This window comes from Carcharhinus amblyrhynchos, chromosome 1 (genome assembly GCF_965287045.1).
Source record: "Carcharhinus amblyrhynchos chromosome 1, sCarAmb.v2.hapA, whole genome shotgun sequence".
Taxonomy (NCBI): domain Eukaryota; kingdom Metazoa; phylum Chordata; class Chondrichthyes; order Carcharhiniformes; family Carcharhinidae; genus Carcharhinus; species Carcharhinus amblyrhynchos.
In genome coordinates, this window is record NC_137324.1 from 140,917,252 (window position 1) to 140,936,629 (window position 19,378).

General features: G+C 44.4%; 1 protein-coding gene across 4 annotated transcripts in view; it reads left to right on the plus strand.

Moving 5' to 3' along the window:
* fstl5 (follistatin-like 5) overlaps nucleotides 1–19,378 on the plus strand; it is a 553,829-nt gene that overhangs the window by 495,507 nt on the left and 38,944 nt on the right. For all 4 annotated transcript variants that reach the window (XM_080193441.1, XM_080193448.1, XM_080193454.1 and 1 more), the window contains one exon: nucleotides 1,110–1,228. In XM_080193441.1, coding sequence (XP_080049567.1) covers nucleotides 1,110–1,228 — 119 coding nt within the window. The remainder of the gene's footprint in view (nucleotides 1–1,109; nucleotides 1,229–19,378) is intronic.

The window sequence follows — 19,378 nt, forward strand, 5'->3', positions numbered from 1 at the left end:
GGACACTTAGGGATGGGAAGTAAATGCTAGCCTAGCCAATGTTGTCTACATCCTTGAATGTATAAAGCTAGCTGGCTGATGGTACAAACACTAAGGGATACAAGTTTTAAGATTTTAGCAAGAAATGCAGGAAGGAATGCGTGAAAAATGCCTTCAAGGGTGGTGCAAGTAGAAATGATTTCAAAAGTGCAGATACTTCAGAAAAAATATACAGCGCTGCAGAACTAGAGCAGGGATTGATTGGATTGCTCCACAGAATGTTGAATTACTTCCTTCCACACCATAATGACTCTCGTGGCTGAATTTTCATTGACTGCTAGGGTTGGGTTTGGAGGTGGGCATTTTTGCAGATGCAGAATTTATTGGGGTTGGTAAAGCTACCTAGCAGAAGATTGTGGATAGCTGATTAGGATTGTTAAGATTCTTGAGATTGTGAAGACAAGAGGCACCCTGCCTGCCTGCCTGCCTGAGTGGAAGAGTTGCCACAGGCTGCCCTACAGAAGGATATCCACCCTTCCACCCACTATGTGAACTGATTGTTGAACCCTTACAAAATAAATATTAAAACATGTTGGAGAGTACCACCATGTTGAAGCAACCTCTCAGTTACTTGCGTTTCATTAAAAACTACTGCATCTCTCAAACTGGAAAGCCTCTGGCCCTCCACCTTTGATAGCCCAGCACCCTTAATTGGACAAGAGAACCTATCTCTAGGCAAAATGAGGGATGTAGCTGTGAAAATGGTAATAAATGACTGTTCCCTTCACTTGGTTCCAATCCCAAGACTTTTTGACCTCTTTGAAAGGGAATGTTCAGTTAACTGGGATGTCGGGTGGGATTTTAAAACCTCGCTCATCCTGAAACCATAAAATCTCGTCTAAGGTCAATGGACCTTTCCATGGTCTGCCCCTCACCTGCTTCAATTCCCATGACGGGTGGAGCAGTAAAATTTTGACCTCGAACTGAAATGTTTACCAACCTTTCCCTTTTACATGCTGGCTGACTTCCTGTACATTTCCAGTATTATCTGTTCTGATTTTAAATTCATACACTTGCAATGTCTCAATTTCTGTCTTCAAACATGCCTTTTTGCTTTTGTTTTTGGCTAGGATTGGGAGTAGGAAACATGTTTTATATTTTTTATGAGGATGGAATCAAAGTTATTCAACCAATAGAATGTGAGATTCAGAGGCACATTAAATGCTCAGAGAAAATCCTAGGATATCAGGTGAGCACACTTGTGGAATTGTAGTCATTCTGATTTATTTATGTTGTTGTCATAATTAAAGCATGTCACTGGTTCCTGTAGCTAATCCTGTATCCGATTTACTGGAACTGAATTTAATCCTGTGCAAGTGGATGGGTTTTGAGTGATTTCAAATTTTGCATCATATATCTTCAAATTGTAACAGCTGTGCCATGACAGAAGTGGTCAGAATTCTACAATGTCTTACATCCTGCCACCACTGCCAGTGATAATAGAGACTTTGGCGCTCAGCCAAATCTTTATTCACAGCAGTGGGATCAGATAATCCCAGCTGTGGATGAGGTTAGAGAATACTGCCAGCATCTTCTAAATAACTACTTTTAAATATTAGCCCTGTTGTGCCTGCTGCACAAGTCTGTTTTAACCCTTATACAGTGGACAAAGAATCACGAGTAGACACCTTGTTAGTACCGTAATATTTATTCACACAAACAATTATTGGTCACCCACACAATCAGTACTAAGTTATCTTACAGAATACTAAAGTTCAAGTCCAATACTAGACCTTGACAACTTTTGCATGACTGGCAAGTAACCAGGCAGTAACCATTAATCCTGCCTTAATCTGCATGTTGGTCTTCACAGTCCCCTGCATAGTCTGGTCTGATACTCTGGCTCTGGTCTTTCTTGCTTCTTTGGTGTGGTGGCTCTCCTCATGCTGGTCATTGCTGGCATTGATCACCATTGTTGTCATTCGTTCATTGGGGGGTAGAGAGAGAAATTCTTCTGTTCTGCAGCACCTTTTATGCCTCATTGGTTTTGCACCCTTTTTGATTATTGCAATTGATCAGGGCTTGATCACCCTGGTCAATAAAGTCCAATCAAGTGCTGCCACACCGATCTCTGGGTGTGTACCCAACAGCCATGCCTGTAGGTGCTAAAGGCACATAGGTCACATACTTCTCTCCCAGATAAGGGGTTAAGGCGCCCCTGTGTCTGGTAAACAACTCGGTTTGACCATAAAGTGTCCATTGTCCTTGGGATGGCCTATATCCTCTGTATTTCAAGTCTGCAGCTTCAGCCTGTCTATCACTGTCCAATTTCTTTTAAATGCTGCCGCCCTGTCTGTTTCTGTACTTGTCTAATTATCCCAACATGCTTTTGTAAATCGCCATCTAAGGTGGTTTGTTTGGTCCCATCTTGTTATGAGCCTGCCTTTGTTAGCATGGTCTATTAGCAGTTAGCCTAAATGGAGTTTAATGTAATGCTTTCCTCAGCAAAATTTTAGTTACAATGTAAATTTCAAAATTAAATGTTACAGATTGAGTTTACAAGATCACTAAAATTCAGTCTCATGATATTCATGCTTTTAATTCATTTCTGAAATTTGGCCTTCATTGGCAGTGCCAGCATTTACTACCTAGCTATAGTTGCTCTGAGAAGATGGTGAGGCTTCTCAAACACTACTAGTCTTAATGCAGCTGAACCTCGTGCCTTTTCAGTCGACAATTAAGAGTCAGTTGGTAAGGATACATGACTGAGTAGGAGTGGCAGGTTTATTTTTCCACAGGGCACTCATGATCCTGTCACATTTTAACAACAATCTGACAGATTCATGAGGCCAGATTTTTCCCTTTGAATTGAGATCCCAATCAGGTAATTTCCCAACATTGCAATCCTGAAGGAAATTCCTCAAGATTTTAGATTTCCAGAGTCCAAGTCAGGAATGCTGCCTCCTGAAGCAGGCCCAAGGTGGCAATAGAGGCATGTGGGTGGCCAGGCAGGCTAGTCAGAAGGCCTTCCCCAGTTTGCTGGTTCATCATCCCAGTTCTATATAAGGTGTATATAATTGTTAGACCCTGCCAACACTCATCCCTCACACTCCTCGCCCTTCCCCATCATCCTTCATGCCCCCTTTGTCCCTTCAATGCCCCCTTTTAGCCAAATAAATTTCCCCTTTCCTCCTCCAACCTCATGCCACTTTCATACCTCTTCCATCATCCCATGTCCCTCCATATAGCTTTTCCATCACTCCCCATGCATTCCCCATACTCATTCTCCCAGCAATGCACTATCGGCAAAAAGGAGTGACCAATGGCAAGACTTTGCAAAGGCCCTGAAGATGACACAATAAACAAAAATGCTTTGAAATTATTGTTTGCAAAAACATTGTTCTTCTTCCCCATATCCCTTCCATTCCACCACAAATCCCTCCTGCCCCCCATCCTCACAATTCACATCCCCTCATATGCCTCATTCCTCCTCATATCTTCGCCATACCTATTTCCTCTCATATTCTCACCATGCCCATTCCTCCTCATATTCTCATGCCCCCTCATATCTGCACCATTTGCATTCTCCCTCTACCCTTGCCCTCTCTGTTACCCCCATGTATTCTCTGCATCCACACTCCAGTATACAATATATTGAACCTTTGGCAAGTCTGACAAATCATTCAGATGTTGCTGAAATTGACTCAATAAGCAAAGAAGCTTTCAAAATCTAGTCTGAAGAAAACTTACAATCTTTCAACCTCAAAAATATGCTAATCCACCAATACCTAATCTAAAATTTACGATCTTACTATCTCAAAAATATGTTAATCTACCCAGCCATTCATGGTATCAGTGAAATAAGGGACATTAGAGTAAAGGAACAAGGGGGTGGAAGGGATATTGGAGCAAGGGAAGGGCAATTGAAGAATCATGGCACAGTGATTGGATGTGCAGAAGGAATATGAGTAACTTTGACAAGACATTTTAAACTTAACTAGGTGCCTGAAATGCATTTCCTGGCAGCATAAATCCAGGATAAGATTGTTCCCACCCCCTGTCAGTTGTAGGCACATTTTCCACTGTCAAATGTCACAAATTTAATTATGATAAGTTTACATCTCATTATTGTGGCCACATGTTGGAATCATTATCCATGTCAAATTTAAACCTTGCATTGGTACGATTTCAGAACAGCAAGATTTACAACTGGTTTTAAAAGTAAAGTAGGGTTTATTTATGAGTCACAAGTAAGCTTACATTAACACTGCAATGAAGTTACTGTGAAAATCCCCTAGCCGTCACACTCTGCTGCCTGTTCAAGTACACTGGGAGAGAACTTAGCATGGCCAGTCCACTGAACCAGCGCATCTTTGGACTGTGGGAGGAAGCCAGAGTACCCAGAACAAACCCATGCAGATACAGGGAGAACGTGCAAACTGCAGACACAAAGTGACCCAAGCCAGGAGTTGAACCTGCATCCCTGGAGCAGTGAGGCAGCTGTGCTAACCACTGTATCAGGTGTGCACTTGGCAACCTGAACTTTGAGAGGAATGCAAATATGAGTGCACATAACTTAGTGCAGCTCCCACGAGAATCCCAATTCAAGGAAGTGGCTCCATCGATTTAAGGGGGGGTTGGGTGGGCAGTAGGGTTGCAGGCAAGTCTCCACAGCAACTTCTTTGTGGCTACCTTGTGACAGACAACAGTGCGAGGAGTGGGAGTCCAAAGTCATGGCAGCACAGATTGAAGGTTGCATACAAATACATGGTGGAGCAAAGGTTGGGGGTGAAGGAAACGGCTTGGAAAATTGAGGAACTTCTCAAAGAATTTGCAATTGAGATCATTTAGCTTGTATTCAATTGACATGCACGGAGCCAAGCTATTAAGTGTCCCCGCTCAAGCAGTCAGAGCGTCAGTGGTTAATGATCAAATTTAACCCCGCATGCGCAGTCTTCCAAACCCAATATGAGTGCTATGGGTTCAGTAGAACCATTGGGCAACTGAGTCAGCTTGAAAATACACCCCCTCAGAAAGTTGGCACTGACCAAGGAGTGCACCCCTAGTCCTATGTTAAAGCACAAATTGACAAGTGCCACTCATGGTTCAAGCAAAATGCAAGTTATTGGATTGTAGGTTAGGACAATGCTTCTGCCTGAGATGAGAGCTCAGACTGCAGTCAAGTGGCCTAAGCTGTGGCACTTGTTCATGTGGTCAGTGGTAGAGTCAGGTAGAGTCAACCATCACGTGAACTAAACACTGGTGCAGGACTCTGTGCATGACTTTTGAGAGGCAGCAACAGATGATGATTTGATAAAGAGGGGGCCGAGCAGACAAATGGTGATTGTCATGTCCCTCTCTTTGATACTGCATTAAGGAGACCATCAGGAAATTGGAGCTTCATGACCTTGAGGCCTGCCTCATTGCTTATAATGTGGAAATGCTGGTGTTGAACTGGGGTCAGCACAGTAAGAAGTCTCACAACACCAGGTTAAAGTCCAATAGGTTTATTTGGTAGCACAAGCCATAGGCTTTCGGAGCACTGCCTCTTCTTCAGGTGAATGGGAGCTCTGTTCACAAACAGGGCACATATAGCCACAAACATAATTTACAAGATAATGGTTGGAATGCGAGTCTTTACAGGTAATCAAGTATTAAAGGTACAGACAATGTGAGTGGAGAGAGGGTTAAGCACAGGTTATTGTCTCCAGCCAGAAGACGAACACCCACTGCACTGACAACAATTCACTCACTACACTGACAATACACGCATTGCCCTTTCAGCAATACACCCCCTGCACTGACAATACATGCACGACACTGACAGCAGTACACGCACTGCCTGACAACAATACACACACTACTACACTGACAATTCAGTGTATTCAAGGCCATCCCCACATCCCTACTTCTTACCTTCAAATAACCGCACAACCTCAAACAGACCATTCCTTCAGGAGAACAGTGACCACAACACCACACAACCCTGTCATAGCAACCTCTGCAACACCCACATGGATCTCATGTGAGAACACCATCCACCAGGTACACGGTACATACTCTTGCAACTTGGCCAACATTGTCTACCTAATACACTGCAGGAAAGGATGAACCAAGGTATGGTACATTAGGAAGACCATGCAGACGCTACGACAACGGATGAATGAACACTGCTGGACAATCACCAGGCAGAAATGTCCTGTTCCTGTTGGGGAACACTTCAGCAGTCATGGGCATTCAGCCTCTGGTCTTCGTGTGAGCATTCTCCAAGGCAACCTTCGCAAGTTCCGCACACATGAGGACAGCCTCATCGGGATCTTGGGTTCATGTCACACTCTCCGTAACCCCCACGACTTGCCTGGGCTTGTGCAAAATCTCACTAAGCTATGGCTTGTGCTGCCAAATAAACCTGTTGGATTTTAACCTGGTATTGTGAGACTTTTTCATTGCTTATAGGCAGGAGAGAAGACGAAGAAGAATGTGATGATGATGCTTGGCTCAGCAAAGGCAGGAGGAAAACCCTTGAGCAAGGGGTGGTAGGCCCTCCTCTTCTCCCAAAGGATGAACCCCAGAGAGCTCTCACTTGTACTTTAATCAATAGAGCCAGATTCTACAGACAACACTTGTTATCCCTCAAGATGACAGATAAATCAGTGTTGCTGAAAACTGTGCATGTCCAGGGAACTGGTCAGTGACAACTGCTACCTGCTGCAGGATTTGGCACCACAGGCCCTTGGATGGCATCTGCTGCCACTGTCTGTGAAAGTCACTGAGGTGCTCAATTATTCATAGAATCACTACAGTGCAGAAGAGGCCATTTGGCCCATCAAGTACCAATTCTCTGACAGAGTATTTTACCTAGGCTCTCTATCTCCACCCTATCCCCATAACCCCTGTTAGGAAGCAGGTCCAAGGTGTTTTGTGAAGTTAGCCTAGACCCTAAAGTTTTACATTTGATTTTGTCATCTGTGAGCTTAAGGTGTTTCATTCCAGGTATGATTTAAGTGACCCTCTAGAACATAGAACATAGAACATAGAACATTACAGCGCAGAACAGGCCCTTCGGCCCACGATGTTGCGCCGACCAGTTACAAAAACAATGACCCACTAGCCTATACCAATCCCTTTTCGTCCATAAACCTATCCAGAGATCTCTTAAACGCCCCCAAACTAGACGCATCTACAACTGCAGCAGGCAGGGCATTCCAATCCCTCACCACCCGCTGGGTAAAGAACCTACCCCTGACATCCGTCCTGTAGCTACCCCCCCTTAATTTAAAGCCATGCCCCCTCGTGCTAGCTTTCTCCATCCGAGGAAAAAGGCTATCACTATCCACCCTATCTAAACCCCTAATCATCTTATATGTTTCAATAAGATCCCCTCTTAGCCGCCTTCTTCCCAACGAAAACAACCCTAGATCCCTCAGTCTCTCCTCATAGGACCTCCCCACCATACCAGGCAACATCCTAGTAAACCTCCTCTGCACCCTCTCCAACGCCTCCACATCCTTCTTGTAATGCGGGGACCAGAACTGCACACAGTACTCCAAGTGCGGCCGCACTAGAGTAGTGTACAGTTGCAACATTACACTGCGACTCCTAAATTCAATCCCCCTACCAATAAACGCCAAGACACCGTACGCCTTCTTGACAACCTTATCTACTTGATTCCCAACTTTCAGGGATCTATGTACACACACACCTAGATCCCTCTGTTCATCCACACTATTCAAAGTCCTCCCGTTAGCCCTATACTCGACACATCTGTTGCTCCTACCAAAGTGAATTACCTCACACTTCTCCGCATTAAATTCCATCCGCCACCTCTCGGCCCAGCTCTGCAACCTATCTAAGTCTCCCTGCAGACTATGACACCCTTCCTCACAATCTACCACACCTCCAACTTTGGTGTCATCAGCAAATTTACTAATCCACCCAACTATACCCTCATCCAGATCATTAATAAAAATTACAAACAACAGTGGCCCCAAAACAGATCCCTGAGGCACACCACTCGTAACTGCACTCCATGATGAATATTTACCATCCACCACCACCCTCTGTCTCCTATCTGATAGCCAATTCCTGATCCAACTTCCTAGATTACCCACAATCCCATACATCTGCATTTTCTGCAGAAGCCTACCATGGTGAACCTTATCGAACGCCTTACTAAAATCCATGTATACCACGTCAACTGCCTTACCCCCATCCACCTCTTTGGTCACCTTCTCAAAAAACTCAATAAGGTTAGTAAGGCACGACCTACCTGCTACAAAACCATGCTGACTATTTCTAATCAATTCATTACACTCCAAATAACTATAAATCCTATCCCTAATAATTTTTTCTAAAACCTTGCCCACAACAGAAGTAAGACTCACCGGTCTATAATTCCCGGCAAAGTCTCTGTTCCCCTTCTTAAACAATGGGACAACATTCGCTATCCTCCAATCCTCCGGGACTACACCAGAGACCAATGACGACCTGAAGATCTGAGCCAGAGGCTCTGCAATCACCTCTCTAGCCTCCCAGAGAATCCTAGGGTAGATCCCATCCGGACCAGGGGACTTATCTATTTTCAGCCCCTCAAGAATTTCCAGCTCTAGGAAGCTTTTATCTAACAAAGTTTATTTAAGTGCACAATTAGAATATAACAAAAACAGCAAAACTTTTGCCAATTACAAGACTCAAACTTGACACAGTTTAATTCCAGCAGCGTTTATGAAGTTAAAGCAATGTCCCACAGATATACTCCCTTCATCAAACTTAGCACAAAAACAAGTGTGCTCATGTGTTGTTGGCTTTGTAACAGTTATAGACAGAAATCCAGGTCATCAGTTTCAGAGAAGGATATACCCGCAAAACAACTGAACTTCAGAGAGGTAAACCCAGTTTCTGGCAGCTTCCAAAAACAGCTACCCAGGCAACAGAATCTCCAACTCCAGAGAGGGGGGAAAGACACTGCTGTTTCTCTCAGCTTCAAGCAGCTTCTGAAAAATGAAATGAAAAGTGAACGTCTCTGTGAAAATAGCTGTCACAGCCACATGAACTGACTTGTTAATCATCCCCAATCAATCTGCCATCCAGGGCAACACTGAAACAACAGAACACTGCATGAGTTCAGATTAAAATCAACATGTTGTCAATTATACTGCTTTAATAAAAACAAAGGATACTGGCTACAGACTACTTAATGTCAACAAAATCCCAGGGACTGCTAAAATACCCTGCAGAGAAATACGATTAAAATACATTTCTTAAAGGCACAGTATTGTTACATCCTACACATTTACAATGACTAATCCACCTATCCTACACACCTTGAGACATTAATGAGCAATTTATCATGGTCAATCCACCTACTCTGCACATAGAGTCATAGAGGGTTACAGCATGGAAACAGGCCCTTTGGCCCAACTTGTCTATGCCGCCCTTTTTTTTGAAACCTAATTGCCAGCATTTGGCCCATATCCCTCAATGTATCGACGTAACTATCTTAATGCTTTTTAAAAGACAAAACTATACCCGTCTCTACTACTACCTCCGGCAGCTTGTTCCAAACATTCACCACCCTCTGTGTGAAAAAAAATACCCCTCTGGACACTTCTGTATATCTCCCCTCTCACCTTAAACCTATGCCCTCTAGTTTTAGACTCCCCTACCTTTGGGAAAAGATATTGACTAGCTGATCTGTGCCCTTTTTATTTTGTGGACCTCTATATGGTCACCCCTCAGCCTCCTACACTCCAGAGAAAAAAGTCCCAGTCTATCCAGCCTCTCCTTATAACTCAATCTATCAAGCCTTAGCATCCTAGCAAATCTTTTCTGCACTCTTTCTAGTTTAATAATATCCTTTCTATAGTAGGGTGACCAGAATTGCACACAGTATTCCAAGTGTGGCCTTACCAATGTCTTGTACAACTTCAACAAGACGTTCCAACTCCTGTATTCAGTGTTCTGACTGATGAAATCAAGCATGATGAATGCCTTCTTCACCACTCTGTCCACCTGTGACTCCACTTTCAAGGAGCTATGAACACGTACCCCTAGATCTCTTTGTTCTGTAACTCTCTCCAGTGCCCTACCATTAATTGAGTAAGTCCTCCCTAGTTCAACCTACCAAAATGCATTTGTCTAAATTAAACTCCATCTGCCATTTGTCAGCCCACTGGCCCAATTGATCAAGATCCCATTGTAATTGGAGATAACTTTCTTCACTGTCCATTATGCCACCAATCTGCAAACTTACTAACCATGCCTCCTATATTCTGATCCAAATCATTAATATAAATGACAAATAACAGTGGACCCAGCACAGAGCCCTGAAGCACGCCGTTGATCACAGGCCTCCAGTTTGAAAAACAACCCTCTACAACCACCCTCTGGCTTCTGTCAAGAAGGCAACTTTATATCCATTTAGATACCTCACCCTGGATCCCATGAGATTTAACCTTATGCAACAACATAACATGCAGTACCTTGTCAAAGGCTTTGCTAAATGTCTATGTGGACAACATCAACTGCACTGCCCTAACCTACCTTCTTGGTTACCCCTTCAAAAAACGCAATCAAATTTGTGAGACATGATTTTCCACTCAAAGCCATGCTGACTGTCCCTAATCAGTCCTTGCATCTCTAAATGCCTGTAGATCCTGTCTCTCATAATACCTTCCAACAATTTACCCACCACAGATGTGAGGCTCACTGGCCTGTGGTTCCCAGGCTTTTCCCTACAGCCCTTTTTAAACAAAGGCACAACATCTGCCACACTCCAATCTTCAGGAACCTCACCCATGACTATCAATGACTCAAATATCTCAGCTAGGGGACCCACAATTTCCTCCGTAGCCTCCCACATCTTCGGACTGTGGGAGCAAACTAGAGCACCTGGGGGAAACCCACGTAGGTGACATCTTCCAGGGCTCCACAGGTGACTTCTGTGAGATCTTGCAAGCCTCCACACACTCATGCATCCAGGCACAGAAGACACAGAGCTTTGTGCAGTTTGACCAGGATCAGGCAAGCCAAGGAGCAAGAGCACTTGGATCTGCGCAGATCAGTGGTTTTCCATTGATGCAGCGTGCCATCAGCTGCACTTACAAAGAACAAAGAACCAAAGAACAAAACAGCCCGGGAAACAGGCCCTTCGGCCCAACAAGCCCGCGCCGCCATTTTAACATTACGAGTCCCCCCTCCACCCATGACCCTTATCTATGCTTATGGCATTCCACATTGAGGGAAAACTAATTTAGGGACAATTTATTACACCAATCAGCCTAAGAGCACATCTTTGGGGTGTGGGAGGAAACTGGAGCACCCGGAGAAAACCCACGCAAGCACAGGGAGAATGCGCAAACTCCCACAGACACTGGCCCAAATCCATGTGTCTGCACAGCAAACAGTGATAGTCACTGAGCTGTCGTGTTGCCCAGCATCTGGTCCAGTTTAAGCGTACACTAACGACATGAAGTACTAGGCCAATCTCGAAACAACCAAGAGCAGCCCTTGTACGACTCATCGTGTGTATGCCCCTCGTTGGACAAAAAGGCGGACCAAAGTACCTGTGAATTAAAAGAGTTTAATTAGTATCATCCCGATCCTTATACATTACCAGGGACGTCCCAATGCTAATGAACCATATTTAAAACAATCTCCTCTGTCCCTCCATCTCCAACCCAGTCATGTGCCTGTCTAAGTTACTCTTAAACAACTCCAGCGTGCCTGCCTCTACCACCTTGCTTGGCAGAGCATTCCACACCCCCACTACCCTCTGTGTGAAAAACCTCCCTCTAACATCCATGTTATACCTCCCCCCCCTCACCCTAAGCCCATGGCCCCTCGTAATGTGCGTTTCTAACATAGGAAATAGCTTACCACTGCTTACTCTATCTATACCCTTCATAATCTTATACACCTCTACCGGATCTCCCCTCAGTCGCCTTCTTTCAAGGGAAAACAGCCCCAATTTGCTCAATCTTTCCTCATAACCCAGTCCTTCCATACCAGGCAGCATCCTAGTAAACCTCCTCTGCACTCTCTCCAGGGTCTCCACGTCTTTCCGGTAGTAAGGTGACCAGAACTGGACGCAGTACTCCAAATCCCACCCATAGCAAATAGCAAACGCATCTTGATGGTCTGTGCATGATTCCCAGAGAGTACCCATGAGTACACATTATCTGCCAATCTCAATACCTGACATCATCCAGGGTCCACAGAGCCTGCAGGATTGGATCCTCAGAGACACTGAGGATGCAGCTGATGACACCTTTGTGGAAGCCACAAACTGCAGCAGAGAAAAGGTACAGTGAAGTTTATGCTGTAACTTGCACTTTGAAGGAGCAAGCCTTGACATGCTGAAAATGAGATTCCTTTGTCCACCAGTCTGGTGGAGCCCTGGAATACAATCACGCATCATCGCTGCCTGCTGCCCCCTAAGCAACCTGGTGCTGCAACAGGGCCGTGAGGCCATCACAGTGTCTAGGAAAGGCAAGCACTCTTGGGACGTGCCCATTGCTGCTAGAGTCATGGAAGACAATGATGACATGCAGTGAGGACGCTCCATATGCTATGCCCTATGGTCTGTGATGGCCTTGCCAGATGTCATCTGGAGAGTCAAGATGTAGAGAGCTCTGGCCTGCCTTTGGGCACTGCTGTGTGCAGTGCCAGCCTCCTCGGCCTATGGAGCTGCAGCTGGAGGGGGTCAGAGGAAATTCATTGGGGCTGGAAGTCACCATGATGGATGGCCCCAGATTATGCAGCAGCTAATCCTCCTTTCTGTGGTGCCTGAGGGTCTCTGGCTGCCTCCTTGAAAGTGAGCCACAGCTAGAGTGCATTCTAGATGCCCTGCCCCTTCTCTGGCATCATCACTATGGATGCCAGCAAGTGGCTCAACCATGGAATGCAGGACACCACCACCCTACCATATTGATCTCAGTGCATTGGCATGTCAGCATTAACACCTCAGCCTAAAGGCAGATGGAATTCTTCTGCAACCTGAGAAGTATCAATTATATCACTCCCTAGTGTTCCTAAGCTTTTTGTTGCAGCTCCAGCAACTGAGGGTTGACCAAGTCCAAAGGTTCCTCACCTTATTTGGACTCAGCAGATTCCTGGCCTGGTGTTCCCCAACTTGGAGGGAGGGTGGCGACAAGGCAAGCTACTCAATAGGAATACCATGATTCAACAAAGGGCAACAGATCGTGGTCAGGGTGGCATGGTGGCACAATAGCTAGCACTGCTGCCTCACAGTTCCAGGGACCCGGGTTCAGTTCTGGCCTCAGGTCACTGTCTATGGGGAGTTTGCACATTTTCCCCATGTCCATGTGGATTTCCTCTGGGTACTCCGGTTTCCTCCCACAATCCAAAAATGTGCAGGTTATGTTGATTGGCCATACTAAATTGACCTGGTGTCAGGGGGTTGGCAGGATAAATATGTGGGGTTATTGGAATAGGGTCTGGGTGGGATTGTGGTCAGCATAGACTCAGTGGCCAGATGGCTTCCTTCTGCACTGTAGGATTCTACAATGTGCAGCAGATGATCTAGTTTTTGTTAGAGACTTTGGAGTTGGAGCAACATGACTACCTGAGAGAATCGTAGCAAGGTCTGTGCCTGTGTCTTATTTGGTGGACCCAAAAGGGTGAGAGGTGCAAAAACATGTGAGCTACACAAGAAGGAGAGAAGCTGCAGTCCTGACAGCAGACAAGTGGATCCCATGGTTATTACCAATGTTCGCCATCAGAGTAGAAATGTGGGAACCAGTTGCTTCAGAAGAGCTACTTTCAAGGGAATTGGAGAGGGTGTTGACCTTTAAATAATCATCTTCTGTTAGTGACACCTTAAAAAGAAACTATAGCACTCCAAAAAGAAGAGGTCCTTGATAGAAGGGCAAATTCAAGACTCACCAAGACATCAGAACATCAAGAGTACAGCAGATGCAAGTTGAGATAAAGATCTGAAGTCCAGGTAGCAACGAGCATGGACTTCAAGCAACATGCAGCACCAGCAAAGCAACAATAGGTCGCAGCAGAATCATGGAATCACCACAACCACTCCCTGAACGAGTTCACAGTGCTGAAGACTCACAACAGGTCCAGAAATTGAACTACTGGAGAAAAAAAAATCACAAGATATTGAACTGCTTCAGGCCTCTCCACAAAGGCCAGGTCAGTACACGATTTTATGCATTCGGATCATTGATGACATAATAACAAGATAGAGGATTTGTGGGATTTCACCTTCTTTTGAACATGTTCTGCAAGCTTTTGCCTAATATTTCAGTCTCTGTAGAAACTTAATCATTGAGAGAGTTAAATTTACCAAGAGAAAACAAAGCCCCAGTGAAAACATAGATTCATTTATCTGTTTAGGCTCTCAGGGAAGTGCAATTATAGAATCTTAAAGGATGAGCTGATTTGTAACAAAATTGAAGTTAGGGACCTAGCCAAAGCATTATCTCTTCCAGATAGGAGTGGATTTAACACTGGTAAAAGCCATGAGGCACACTTGTGAGGCACACAAATTCAGAAACAGAATCGGGCATTTGTTCACATGGAAGGAGAGGTTCCATGGAGAAAAACGAGTGGAATTATTCAGTTTGTAGGCCACATCAGAGAGTGCACAACAAAATAGGCAAAAGCATGGCAACCACCATCTTGAAACGTCTTTGGTTTAGTGGGGGAGGGAGGGGCAGAGTGCCACAACTGTGGGAAAAGAGACTACTTAACACTATTTGTCATTCATAAACCTGTACAAAGAGAGAGAAAATATGAAAGCACAGCCAATTGCAAGAAATAGAAACAAGCAAAGCAAGTAACCCCTCTAGGGGAGGTAAATGACGCTGAAAACAAATACTGGAATGTTAAACTTAATATAGATGGACATCTCACAGAGTTTGTTAGTTTATCAGACAAAGTGAAATGGCTCAAACAGATTACACTGAAATTAAGGCCAACTCATGGCAAAGCTGAATTATAAAGACCAAGAAATCCTTGAACCTCTCTTAGAGACATAGGTACAAAGTACAGAAGAGACCTTTCAGCCCATTGATTCTGCACTAACACAAGCTATACTAAATATACACTAATTCCACTTTTCAGGACTTGGTCCATTACCTTGAATGTTGTGACATTTCAAGTGCCCATCCATGTATCTTTTAAAGGTTGTGAGGTTTCCTGCCTCTACTACTCTCCCAGACAATGCACTCCAGACTCCCGACAAATTCATTGAGCACTCCTTTGTCTGGTTACTCATTCCAAAGTGCAACACTTCACACTTTTCAAAGTTAAATATCTTTCTATAACCTATGACGTTCGTCTTCGCTATTAACCACCCTAAAAAGTGACAAAGCCCATGAAGCGTATATATCGAAGGAGGAAGTGTTGGATGCAATCCTAAATTGCATTAAAGGTAGACAAGTCTCTGGGGCCAGATGGGATCTATCCCAGGTTACTGTGGGAAGCAAGGGAAGAAATAGCTAGGGTCTTAATAGATATCTTCACATCCTCTTTGACCACAGGCAAGGTTCCAGAGGACAGGAGGGTAACCAGTGTTATTCCCTTGTTTAAGAAATCCAGGCATAATCCAGGAAATTATAGGCTGCTGAGCCTGACATCAGCTTTTGGAGAAGGTACTGAGGGGCAGGATATATTTGGAAGAACATTGACAAGTTAGTCAGAAGCAGCATTGCCTTATACAGAGAAGGTCATAGCTCATCAATTTGATTGAGTTTTTTGAAGAGCTGACAAAGATAATTGGTGAGGGAATGCCTGTGGATGTAGCTTATATGGACTTTAGTAAGATGTTTGACAAGATCCCACACGGCAGACTGGTAAAAAAACTAAAATCACATGGGACTCAGGGTGGCTAGATGGCTACAGATCTGGCTTGGCCATAGAAGACAGAGAGTAGCAGTGAAAGGATGTTTTTCACAATGGAGATTTGTAGCTAGTGATCTTCTGCAGGGTTCAATGCTGGGATCTCTGTTGTTTGGAGTATATATAAATGATCTGGAGGAAAATGTGGGTGGCCTGATTAGTAAGTTTGAGGATGACACAAAGATTAGTGGAGTTGCAAATAGTGTCCTAGATTGTCAAAGGACACAAGAGATTGTGACTTGGGCACAGAAATGGCAGATGGGGTTTAATGCAGACAAATGTGAGGTGATGCATTTTGGAGGATCAAATTTATGCATGAATTATATCAGAAATAGAACCACAGAACACTACAGCACAGAAACAGGCCCTCGGCCCTTCCTGGCTGTGCCGAATCATTTTTCTGCCTAGTCCCACTGACCTGCAGCTGGACCATATCCCTCCACACCCCTCACATCCATGTACCTGTCCAAGTTTTTCTTAAATGATAAAAGTGAGCCCCCATTTACCACTTCATCTGGCAGCTCATTCCACACTCCCACCACTCCCTGTGTGAAGAACCCCCCCCAATATTCCCTTTAAACTTTTCCTCCTTCACCCTTAACCCGTGTCCTCCAGTTTTTTTCTCCACTAGCCTCAATAGGAAAAGCCTGCTTTCATTCACTCTATCCATACCCATCATAATTTTATACACCTCTATCAAATCTCCCCTCATTCTTCTATGCTCCAGGGAATAAAGTCCTACTCTATTCAACTGTTCTTTGAACTCAGTTTCTCTAATCCCGGCAACATCCTTGTAAACCTTCTCTTCCTCTTTGCATTCTTCAACCTGCACTCTTTCAACCGTATTAATGTCCTTCCTGTAATTAGGTGACCAAAACTGCACACAGTACTGTAAATTTGGCCTCACACTGTCTTATACAACCTCACCACAACATTCCAACTCTTATGCTCAATACTTTGATTTATAAAGGCCAATGATCCAAAAGCATTCTTTATGACCCTATCTACCTGTGACACCACTTTTAGGGAATTATGTATCTGTATTCCCAGATCCCTCTGTTCTACTACACTCTTCAGTGTCCTACCATTTACCTTGTATGTTCTACCTTGGTTTGTCCTACCTTGGTTTGTCCTTCCAAAGTGCAATACCTCACACTTGTCTGCATTAAACTCCATCTGCCATTTTTCAGCCCATTTCTCTAGCTGGTCCAAATCCCTCTGCAAGCTTTGAAAACCTTCCTCACTGTCCACTAGACCTCCAATCTTTGTATCATCAGCAAATTTGCTGATCCAATTTACCACATTATCATCCAGGCCATTGATATAGATGACAAACAACAATGGATGCAGTGCTGATCCCTGTGGAATACCACAGGCCTCCACTCAAAGAAGCAATCCTCCACTACCACTCTCTGGCTTCTTCCATTGAGCCAATGTCTAATCCAATTTACTATCTCTCCATGTATACCTAACGACTGAACATTCCTAACTAACCTCCCATGCGGGACCTTGTCAAAGGCCTTATTGAAATCCACGTAGACATCCACTGCCTTCCCTTCATCCACTTTCCTGGTAACCTCCTCAAAAAACTCCAATAGATTTGTTAAACATGACCTACTATGCACAAAACTATGTTGACTCTCCCTAATAAGTCTCTGTCCATCCAAGTACTTGTAGATCCTATCTCTTAGTATTCTTTCCAATAATTTACCTACCACTGACGTCAAACTGACCAGCCTATAATTTTGCACATTACTTTTTGAGCCTTTTTAAATAACGGAACAACATGAGCTATCTTCCAAACATCCGGCACCTTACCCGTGGACACTGACATTTTAAATATACCTGCCAGGGCCCCTGCAATTTCAACACTGGTCTCCTCCAAGGTCCGAGGGAATACCCTGTCCAGTACCGGGGATTTATCTACTCTGATTTGCCTTAAGGCAGCAAGCACCTCCTCCCCTTTAATCTGTATAGGTTCCATGACCTCCTTACTTGCTTGCCTTATTTCCATAGACTCCATGCCAATTTCCTTAGTAAATACAGATGCAAAAAAACCATTTAATATCTCCCCCATTTCTTTTGGTTCCACATAAAGCCAACCACTCCGATCTTCAATAGGACCAATTTTATCCCTTACTATCCTTTTGCTCTTAATAGCAGACCCCTTAGGAACATTAATGTACAGAGGGATCTGGGTGTGCAGGTCCACAGTTCCCTAAAAGTGGCAACACAGGTGGCCAAGGTGATCAAGAAGGCATGTAGCGTGCTTGCGTTCATTGACCGGAGCATTGAATACAAGAGTTGGCAAATCATGTTGCAGCTATATAAAACCTTGGTTAGGCTGCATTTGGAGTATTGCGTGCAGTTCTGGTCACCACACTATCTGAATGACTTCAGAGTGAGTGAAAAGAAGGTTCACCAAGATGATTTGATTTGATTTATTACTGTCACATGTATAGTGAAAAGTGTTGTTTCTTGTGTGCTATACAGGGAAGGAAAGGCGAGAGTGCAGAATGTAGTGTTACAGTCATAGCTAGGGTTTAGAGAAAAGTCAACTTAATGCGAGGTAGATCCATTCAAAAGTCTGATGGCAACAGGGGAGAAGCTGTTTTTGAATCAGTTGGTACATGATCTCAAACTTTTGTATCTTTTTCACAATGGAAGAAGGTGGAAGAGAGACCCCAGGATGTGTGGGGTCCTTGATTATGCTGGCTGCTTTTCCGAGGCAACGGGAAGTGCAGACAGTGCCAATGAATGGGAGGCTGCTTTAAGTGATGGACTGGGTTTCATTCACGACTCTTTGTAGTTTCTTGCAGTCTTGGACAGAGCAGGAGCCATACCAAGCTGTGATGCAACTGCAAAGAAAGCTTTCTATGGTGCATTTGTAGAATTTGATGAGCATTGTAGCAGACACACCAAATTTCCTTAGTCTCCTGAGAAGGTAGAGGCATTGGTGGGCTTTCTTAACAATAGGAGTCTGACATAGGTGTTATCAAGGTGTTCCAAGGTTGAGTGTTGGGCCAGGGTGATGGCATCTGCTGTGGACCTGTTGCAGCGATAAGCAAACTGTAGAGGATCCAGGGAGTCTGGGAGGCATGAATTGATTTATGCCATGACTAACCTTTTGAAGCACTTTGTAATGATGGATGTCAGAGCCACTGCATGATAGTCATTAAGACACGCTGCCTGGCTTTTATTTGGAATCAAGATGATGGTCGTCTTCTTGAAACAGGTAGGGACCTCAAATTGGTGTAAAGAGAAGTTGAAGATGTCTGCGAATACCCCCTGGTAGCTGGTCCACGCAGACTTGAGTGCTTTTCTGGGTACCCTATCTGGGCCAGTTACTTTCCGTGTGTTGACTTTTGAGAAGGCTGCTCTGAAGTCGGGAATGGTGACCTTGGATACAGGACATCCGAGGCTTCCGGGATGGAGGGCATGATCTCACTGACATCATGCTCAAAACGGGCATAGAATGCATTGATCTCACCGAGGAGGGGTGCATTGGAGCCACCTGCCTTCA